The sequence below is a fragment of the Priapulus caudatus genome, unplaced genomic scaffold (assembly GCF_000485595.1).
Source record: "Priapulus caudatus unplaced genomic scaffold, Priapulus_caudatus-5.0.1 Scaffold1289, whole genome shotgun sequence".
Taxonomy (NCBI): Eukaryota; Metazoa; Priapulida; class Priapulimorpha; order Priapulimorphida; family Priapulidae; genus Priapulus; species Priapulus caudatus.
In genome coordinates, this window is record NW_014578350.1 from 6981 (window position 1) to 17345 (window position 10365).

At 45.9% G+C, this 10365-nt stretch overlaps 1 protein-coding gene across 1 annotated transcript; it reads left to right on the forward strand.

The window, feature by feature from the left end:
* The first annotated feature begins 5838 nt into the window (after positions 1 to 5838).
* Positions 5839 to 8070, forward strand: LOC106816114 (myb-like protein I). The gene is made up of 2 exons (XM_014820667.1): positions 5839 to 6184; positions 6510 to 8070. Exons 1-2 carry the CDS (start codon positions 5839 to 5841, stop codon positions 7037 to 7039), a joined length of 876 nt encoding a protein of 291 aa, XP_014676153.1. The 3' UTR covers positions 7040 to 8070.
* The last annotated feature ends 2295 nt before the right edge of the window (positions 8071 to 10365 follow it).

Genomic DNA, 10365 nt, shown 5'->3' on the forward strand with positions numbered 1-10365 from the left:
CTCTCTCTCTTCCCCTCCCCTCCCTCTCCCTCTCTTCCTCCGGCTCGCTCCCTCTCTCTCTCTTTCTCTCTCACTCTCTTTCTCTCTCCCTCTCTCTCCCTCTCTCTTCCTCCTCTCTCGCTTTCTCTCGCCCTCCCTCCCAATCCCTCTGTCGCCGGGCATCCCTCCGCCTCCCTCCCCTCGCCTTCCTTCCTCTCCCTCGCTCTTGCTCCCCCTAACATCCTTATTAAACTAGGGCGCTATCGCACGACATTCTCACTTTGTATTTTCAAAGGTCACCCGAAAAAGCAGCCAGCTATACGCGTGTTACCCACGTCTGTGGCTATGCACATCGTAGATGCGTAGCTGCCTGCTATTCTGTGTCTCCCTCTCTCTCTCTCTCTCTCTCTCTCTCTCTCTCTCTCTCTCTCTCTCTCTCTCTCTCTCTCTCTCTACCTCTCTCTCTGTCTCTCTCTTCTCTCTTCTCATCTCACTTTCTACTTCTATCTCTGCCTCCCTCCATCCATTCTCTCCCTCTCTCTCGCTTCCTCTTCTCCTCTTTCCTCGCCTACCTCTAACTCGCCTTATGTACTCTCAAACCTTTCTATTCAGGTATATGTAATTAAAATATAATTTTACCGAATACAGTCTCAGAGACAGAGAGACATGCCGAAATATATAGAGTATAGGCAAACTCATGTACTATAGACACCTACGATTAAAATAACTACACGTTTACAACGTCCGTAGTATCCCTATCTAGTCACAATTTCAACTCCTACCCACGCTCTGTAGAACACCATCGCCTGCAGATTTGTTATCTGTCTATCCCCTCTCTCTCATGTTCAGCTCTTTTCCTTGCTCTCAACTCTTCTTTCCTCCTCACCCTTCCGTCCTCCCTACCTCTTTAGCATATCGATATTCAACTAGAGTGACTCCTTGCCTCCCTTTTCCCTCTGCTTACTTTCTAATGTACGCATTTCTCTTCATATTCGTGTGTCTGCCTGGCTTCTATCCTTCTGTTTTCTTTTTCTGACTCGGTCTCTCTCTCTCCCTCCCTTTTCCCTCTCTTACTTTCTATGTCGCATTCTCTCTCAATTTCTGTGTCTGCCTGCCTATCTTCTGTTTTTCTGTCTCTGACTCGGTCTCTCTCCCTCCCTTCCTCTCTCCCTCTCTCTCTCTCCCCTCCCCTTTCTCTCCCTCTCTTCCTCCGGCTCGCTCCCTCCCTCTCTCTCTCTTTCTCTCTCCCTCTCTCTTCCTCCTCTCTCGCTTTCTCTCGCCCTCCCTCTCAATCCCTCTGTCGCCGGGCATCCCTCCGCCTCCCTCCCCTTGCCTTCCTTCCTCTCCCTCGCTCTTGCTCCCCCTAACATCCTTATTAAACTAGGGCGCTATAGCACGACATTCTTACTTTGTATTGTTAAAGGTCACCCGTAAAAGCAGACAGCTATACGCGTGTTACCCACGTCTGTGGCTATGCACATCGTAGATGCGTAGCTGTCTGCTATTCTGTGTCTCCCCCCTTCTCTCTCTNTCAAGCATATATAGGTTATAGCGCGAGGGAAGGGAGATTATAGCATAGTTTTTATACCCCACCGTGATAAATTATGACATGTACAGAGTTTTAATCTATAATTTAATTATCTACCAGGGAGTAAACACACTCTACAGACCGAGGAAGAACCGTTTGCTGACACGTCTCTTCTGGTCGGGAGAATACATCAATCAGGCCTTTGCTAACAGTATAGGGTAGGTCTAGCGGGAATGTATGGACACGACCAGGCGAAAGAAGTGAGAGAAGCAGTAATTTGACGTACGACGGTGCAAATACAGCGCAAGGTATGGAAATACTTGTGACATCCAATCATGTGAGAGTAGATTGAAAATCGAATCTAAAGCTTTGTCAGTCCTGCAATATTAGATTGACCATACAATCTTAGCAACACGCTATATGGTGTGTGTGTAGGGGTGGGGGTGCTTCTCTTTCTCAGCTCTTTCTAATAACCTATCAACTAACTCCATTCTACAATCCCTCATACCGTCCCTCCTCAATAAACTAGTAAATTAGTGTATTTAATATATCTAGTTTTTTCTCCCTGTCCCCATCATTCATTCCCTTGTGTTCGTTATAGATAATTGATTCCGCGTATACTTCCGCGTATGAAACCAAAATTAATAGAATAGCAAAGAAGAAATAGCGAAATCTGTATTCGGCAGCTGCTTGCTACCTGGCTGTTTAAAAGAGATGAAATGCGCGATTGCTACCTGGCTAACGAGCTAGAGCTATGGTTGTATTTGCATTCTACGACGGGAGGGGGTGTGAATCGAATAAAGCGTCCAAGAGCTACTGTGTATGATTTGCATGTTACGGAGAGGGGTGGATAAATGAATGAATAAATCATTTCTTACAGGAGAGGGTAATGAAGGAATGAAGCTCCCAGAGCTTAAGTTCTGTGATTTCATCTTACGGAGAAAGGTGATAAATGAAAGTGAATAAATCATCTTTACAGGAGAGGGTGATGAAGGCAATGAAGGCTCCAAAGCAGCGAATGTTCCTGTGATATTGCATCTTACGGAGCGAGGTGTGAATAAATGAATGACATAAATAATCGCTTACAGGAGAAGGGTGATGACTGAATGAAGCTCTAAGAGTACTAGTGGTATGATTTGCATCTTTACGAGGGAGGGGTGATAAATGAATGAATAATAATCTTATCAGGAAGAGGGTGATTGACTGCACACTGAAGCTCTATAGAGCTACTGTGTGTGATTTGTGCATTTTTAAGCGGAGGAAACAGGTCCGTAAATGATGAACTACAAAGAGCTAAGGTCTTGTGATTTGCATCTTACGGGAAGGAGGGGTGATAAATGAATGAATAAATCATCTTACGAGAGAGGTGATGAAGGAAGAATCTTCTAAGAGCTAAGTCTGTGATTTGCATCTTACGGAGGAGGGGTGAGTAAATTGAATAAATAAATCATCTTACGGGAGAGGGTGATGACTGAAATGAAGCTCATTACAGAGCCATGGGTTGTGATTTTGGCAGTCTTTAAACGAGGGAGGGGTGATGAATGATAAAGAGCTAAGAGCTAACTGTGTATGATTTGCATGTTACGGGAGGAAAGGGGTTGGAATAAATAAGTAAAGCACTACAGAGCTACTTATTCGGCCATCTTACATGAGCAGGGGTGGGGAATGAAAGGATTGTTGTACTTTTGGTGTTTCTGCTGTGTCGTATAATACCTGTGCGTATGTTTCGCACGTCTATGGTGTGTGTATGTGTAATTATCAATAGGACTGCAGATGCCGTGGGTGCATTTAAGTGGCAAGACGTGGAAGAGTGGCCTGTATAGCGAGTATCAGCCTGTTGCACTTACGTGTGGTTCTTTCAATCTGATCAGCATATATGATGGTCCTGCGTCGTATAATATGCGAGTGAAGTGAGATTGGCAATCTTTGCGAAATAGTGTTATGCAACGAAATGCGCTGAAGTGTGTATGATTATATTGCTAACTGTGGCAAGCGTTCGCGGTCGACCGATTATTCAGTCAATCCTGACAATTGAGACTATCATTCCGTAATAGTTATTTCACAATATGGACGTTATACTATCAGTGAAAGTTTATAATGCTTCTGCTCGTGTCAGTATAACCAGACTGCTATATAGCAGTAGGTGCTAAGTGATATAAGGCCTCACTCTCCTTTCACAACACAATTTCTTCTGCGTCTCGCACTCCGTCATCGTCTCTCAAATCTAGTCTCTCCATCGGTCCAGTCCTCTGTCTTCATCTTTGCCGCTCCCTCCCTCCCTCCTCCGCTCCCTCCTCCGCTGCGCCTCGCTCCCTCCTGGCCTCCCTCTCCGTCTCTGCTCTCTTCCTCGCCCCTCCGTCCCTCTCTCTTTCTCTTTTTCTTTTCTCTCTCACTCCTGCGCTCTCGTCTCTCTCGTCTCCTCGATCTCGTCTCGTCTTCTTTTTCTCGTCTCTCTCTCATTGGGAAGTGGGAGTAGACTTTCTCTCCTCGTCTCTCGTTTCTCATTCGTATGATTCGAAGGAACGTGCGTTTTCTCATGGTCTCTGCTCTTTTCTTCTTCTCTCTATCTCTCTCTCTGTCTCAGAAGCCTGGAATAACTCTCTCCATCGGTCTGGGGGTTCCAAATCTATCTCTTTTTTGACTTTCTCTATATATCTCTCGTCTCTCCCCTGTCGTCATAAATCGCAGGGAGTGTGTGTTGAAAACTAAAAGGATTTGCGTGTAACTGCCGGCGCGGTGACAACGAGGATAATTTTCTGAAATGCCGAGAGAAATGTCGCCGCCGCCCTACAAGTAGCTTCACACAACCATCAAGCACGCGGACCCGCACGTTAATCCACACACGACCCCGCGGGTCAACAATAAACCCTAACCATTAACATGAACTGCTAACACTAATCTACCTAGAACCCTAACCCAAACTCTGACACTTAACCATGGAACACTAACACTGACACTAACATCTAAACACTAACACTCACACTATTAAAACCACTAACTACCTAACACTAAAACACTATATACAACTAAACACTAGCACTAACACTACCCTAACAACTTAACACTAAACACTAGACACTAACCGCTAACGGCGCTAAGTCCAGGCCTATAACTAAAACTATACTACCACTATTAATTATAAAACTATACTAGCTAAATAAACGCGCACTCCGGCTACCACCTTTAGAACACGCATTGATCCGCAGCGAACGTTGGGTCATCCTAGTACGTTAGACGCGGAGCATGATAATATTTATGATTACTATGGATATAACATTTCTACTAGTCTTGAAATGCGAATTGGTTTCCACTTTATAGTTACTCTTACTGTCTCTACTCTACTAGCTTTTACGATCACAAATTTGTCTACAAATGCGATTTTCCGATTACCCCGTTTCAGTTCTAGGATTTTTACATCCAACAACATGTCGATTTTCTAGATTTTAGATTTTGAAATTTATTTACGCTTTCAAACATTACATGGTTACATAAATGTCACAACGATTTTTAAATAAATGCAGTGAGGGAGAGCGAGTTGACTGAACAGTCTTCAAGTCAGCCACTCCGCAATATAAAGTTATTTACTGAAAGTTAATCCATGAATGACAATAAGATTGATAATTACAAAACTGTATATGAGCGATGTATAAAAATAAATAAACTATAAATAAACTACATGCAGATAAACCTGAGTTTACCTGAACCTGGTGTCAGCAATACAAAATGCAGGTCCCAAAAATATATATAGACGTTAACAGAAAAAAACGCTCATAGAAGGCAAAGCTGAACAATAATTAACAGGCAAAATAAGTGAAAGCACAATAATTGAAGAGATTTCAAGCAAAGAAAGGACAGTAGCAACTGCATAACAAAATCACAGCTACCAGCTGATCTGCCCTTACCACCACCAACACGCTCACGTACGCCACCAGCTGATCTGCTCCCCTTTATAATAAAATTATATACTATGTATATACTATGTATATGTGTATGTAATGTTATACTATGTATATTAACAATATATTATTATTTTATGAACATTATTTATGCGTATCGCTTTGTACCTATCTATTCCAGCAGTCTCTCTCGATAAGTATTTGCCAGTTGAACTTTGCCGCTCGCCCATTATTGTACAGTATTGTTTCTACCACTGCCAACAATATACATTGTTCCCCCCACCACCACCAACACGCTCGTGCTACCAGCTGATCTGCCCCCACCACCACCAACACGCTCACGCACGCCACCAGCTGATCTGCCCCCACTACCAACAACACGCTCACGCACGCCACCAGCTGATACAGCAGCCGCAGCAACAGCAGCAGCAAATGATGTACCAGAGTCGACAGCAGCAGCAGCAGCAGCAGCAGCAGCCGCAGCACATGATGTTCCAGAATGGACAGCAACAGCAGCAGCAGCCGCAGCAACACATGATGTACCAGAATAGACAGCAGCAGCAGCCGCAGCAGCAGCAGACGATGATGATTAGAGGGTTAGCACCTATGCAGATTCGGCAATCGTTCAACGTCGCGCCAATGATGCAACAGCGTGTCCAGCAGGTGGCGCCCGTGATGCGACAGGTTCAATCCACGGTGCAGACATCTCCAGGCTTCAGGCGATCTTCCTCCTCGTCATCGTCATCGTCGTCGTCATCCTTCGGATCCACGGGAATTGCTGGTAAGATTTATTTATCTATCTAACGATCTAACTATCTGTCTGTCCGTCTGTCCGTCCGTCCGTTCGCCCGTCCGTCCGTTCGTCCGTCCGTCCGTCCGTCCGTCCGTCCATCTGTCTGTCTATCTATATATCTAACTAAATCAATCAAATAAATATACAGAAAGCGCTGCGGTCGGTTGCAGCTTCCCGTAACCATAGCAACCAGTACTTCACCCGTCTGCTACGCTAACAGTCGAACCGCGTTTACAAAACCATGACGACAGAAGAATCTGCGATAAAAAACGCGATTTCTCATTTACTTGTTTCTGTTTTGTCTCCGCGGCAGGTTTTGGTTCGAGTCCCAGTGGTGACATAGACCCAAACAACTTCGCCAACATCGACGCCAGCGACTTTGGTTTCGACAACTTCGGCAACATGTACATCAACGTCGAGGCTTTCGACTTCACCAACTGGAGGAACGCCGCCCAGGCCGCCGCTCCGCGTGAGGCAATCAACGCCGCACAGACCGAGCAGATCGTCATCGGCCGTCGATTCCGATCCGGATCCGCCCGTCAGACGGAGACCAGCTCGGCCTCGAAGGAAGGCAGCGGCAACGGAGAAGCCGGCATCGAGTTGTCTGCCTCTCGCACTGCCTCCCAGGACAACACCCAGCAGTTCACGCAGGAGGCGACGGGAGAGGGCAAGACCGAGCAGGGAGCGACGTACGGATTCGAGAGGAACAACAAGGGAGAGATCCGGTTCAATCCGGTCAAGCTGGATTCGCTTCCGGTTCACTCTGGACCGGCGAACACGGTGCCGACGCAAGCGCGCTCTGGCGGCCAACAGAGCAACAGAGGTCAGTCTAAGACATGGTAAGCGACGCTGCCGAGTGGGCGGAGCTTCGTCTGCCGACAAGTCCGAAACAACCAATCAGATGACACGACACAACAACTCGCAGCCAATCAGATGAACCGACAGAATTGCTCGCAACAAATCAGATGGTCTGACAGAATTGCTCGCAACCAATCAGATGGTCTGACAGAATAACACGCATCCAATCAGATGGTCCGACAGAATTGCTCGCAACCAATCAGACGGTCCAACAGAATCGCTCGCAACCAATCAGATGTACCGATAGGCATACCTTCCCACAGACATAAATAAAGCCGATAGCAAGAAAGCGGTAACACATCGGTAACGAAGCTGTTAGCAGAAGACAACGAGCTTGATAACGACGCGGATAGCGACACGGATAACGAGACGGATAACGACACATGTATTAGTGGCATACGACTAACAAACAGCAGAGAATGTGATATAGGCATCATAGCAGACAGCCGCGGCTCCGTGCATGCACCGTATCTATATATAGTATATGACATCATCAACTCCACGTTCGTGATTTATCTCCAACTGTTAAACGCCTGTATTCTTACTTCCGTCATCATTCCCTTTGAGATCTTCGTCATGCACAATGTTACTAGTTGGATTATTATTATTATTATTTTATCAGTTGCATTGGATTAACGGTTTCAGTGGGAATGATTGATCACAGCGAAATGTGTTTCTATGTTTCGGCTGTTCGTTTTGGATTTGGCTTTTTTTAAAATCTTGGTTTTGGTTTTTGCTTTCTAAATTTTGGTTTGTTTTAATGTTTTTAGCGATTTTTCTTTCGGGTTTTTAAATTTTGGGTCACATCGTACCTATAGACGCTGTTACTACCTAAGATATGACAGTCTGATATCGCTACAGCGAACCAAACGAAAGTGAAAGTGAAAGTGAAATCGACGATGAGAACTGAAACCGTGTTAAGCAATTCTGACATGAGCAAGGCCATTTCATCTTTGTAAATAAACAATCGTACCCTATAGCAACATGCGCTAGCAAATAAAATCTGGAAAAAAACACTGAATGGCGTTTTTCGTTTATTTCGTCTTACAATGTTAACAAAACAAAACAAACGCGGTCGAATCATACACTCGCGGGTCCTCTCTCAGAAATTAAGAACTCTAAAAAAATTCGTCTTAACATTTAGCATTAACTTTACAATGTTTCTGACGATAAAATGCATATAACTACGTATTTCTTTTGTTTTTCCCTGAGCTGCTATAGACTGCGCCGCTAACACACGTTAGACTATATGTACCTGTAGAGAGCAGTGCTGTGAAACGACGTGGGGTGAGTCTATGGGACGCGATCCCGCGGTCTTGGCTCTGACATCACTCGACTATCGTCTCCATCGTCTATCGTTGCGCGTCGCCTTATTCCGTGTCGTCATTGCGTTATCGAATTCAGGCCGAACGAACGCGGGCGCTCGTGTGCGTGCGCGTGTGTGTGCGTGCGTATGCGTGCGTGTGTGCTGTGTGCGTGCGTGTGTGCGTGCTGTGTGCGTGCGTGCGCGTGCGTGCGTGCGCGCGTTCGTGTGTGTGTGTGCGTGCGTGCGTGCGTGTGCGTGTGTGCGTGCGTGCGTGCGCGTGTAACGTTGTTGAAAATCGGATGGCTAGCCGCCAGTTGTTGGTGACCTAGCTGCTGGCTATTCATCAGCTTGAACTAGATATGATGTGATTAGACGCACACAGAAAAGCGCAAACAACTTAAACAACGGAGAGAGCGAGAGAACAGAGAGGACAAAGCGAGAGAGAGGGGAGAGGGGGATGGGGGTCGGAGGAGACTTCCCTCCCTACCTCTACCTCGCCTTTGTACATATCAACCTATCCTATTCAGGTATATGTATTAAATATATAATTTTACCAGAATACAGTTCAGAGACAGAGAAGGCATGCGAAAACATAGAGTATAGGCAAACTATGATACATAGACACCTAGCGATAAATAACTACACGTTACAACGTCCGTATATCCCTATCTATCACAATTTCACATCCTACCCACCTCCTGTAACACCATAGCCGCATATTGTTATGTCTATCCCCTCTCTCTCATGTTTCAGCCTCTTTTCCTTTGCTCTCAACCTTCTCTTCCTCCTCACCCTTCCGCTTCCCTACCTCTTACATATCGATATTCAAACTAGAGTTGACCTCCTTGCATGAACTGTTTCCCTTGCATCCCCTTTCCCTCTCTCACTTTCAATGTCGCATTCTCTTCCTCCCTCCATCCCTTCCTCTCCTTCTCCCCTTCTCTCTTCCGCTCCCTCCCTCTCTTTCCCATCCCTCGCCCTCTTTTTCTCACTCACTCTCACTCACTTTCTCTTTCCCCTCTCTCTCTTTCTCTCCCACTCCATCTTCCCCTCTCTCTCTCTCTCTCTCTCTCTCTCTCCCTCTCTCCTCTCTCCCTCTCCCTGTTCCTCCCTCAATCATCCCACCTCCTCCTCTAGCTCTCTTTTACGTCCTAGTTCACTCGCCTGCTTCTGTCTCTGTCGCTTTCTCTCTGCCTCCCTCCCTCCCTCCCTCCCTCTACCTCACTCTCCCCCTCTCCCTTTCTCCCCCTCCCTCTCCCGCTCTCTCCCTCATTCCCTCCCTATAACACCATAGCCGCATATTGTTGTCTATCCCCTCTCTCTCCTTTTCAGCCTCTTTCCCATTGCTCTTAACGCCCTCTTCCTATTCACAATTCATATCCTTCCCCTCCTCTTTGGTCACCTCCTGCTACCCCTCCCCTTAAATATTGACAGTAAAACTAGATTTTACCTAGTCGCCTCAATCATATCCAGGATAGTTGTATAAACAACACTTTAAGCTGTTAGTTAAATAAATAATAGTCCTACTTGGTAGCTAAATATTCACAATTTCTACTGGCAAACCCTGCCATGTGCACACACAAATCTGCATCTATAATGTATCCTGCTATAGCATAGGAAGCTTCGGAAGACTAAACAAATTCACTCGCCCCGTATATTCCTATTTATCTCCTAGAAAACCATAGCCACTTATTGTTCTACCCATCCCGTCTCCCTTCTTTTTCAGCCTCTTCTCCTTGCTCTCAACCTCCTCTTCCTCCTCACCCCTCCTATTATCCGCTCCCTCTTTGGCCACCTCCTGCTTCCCACCCCCCGTTAAATAACGAGTGTCAAATTAAATTTAACCTCATCGCCTTGTAACCATATATATGTTAGTTAAATAAACAACATCACTAGCAGCAACAGCAGCAGCGACAGCAGCAGCAGCAGCAGCAGCAGCAGCAACAACAACAACAACAACAACAACAACAACAACAACAACAACAGCTACGAGTGGACACCAATA

Excerpts from the sequence above, each read along its gene's own strand:
- LOC106816114 (XM_014820667.1), top strand. The coding sequence starts at position 5,839 with ATGTACCAGAGTCGACAGCAGCAGCAGCAGCAGCAGCAGCAGCCGCAG. Across the intron at positions 6,185-6,509 it reads CGGATCCACGGGAATTGCTG|GTTTTGGTTCGAGTCCCAGT; the intron begins GTAAGATTTATT and ends TCTCCGCGGCAG.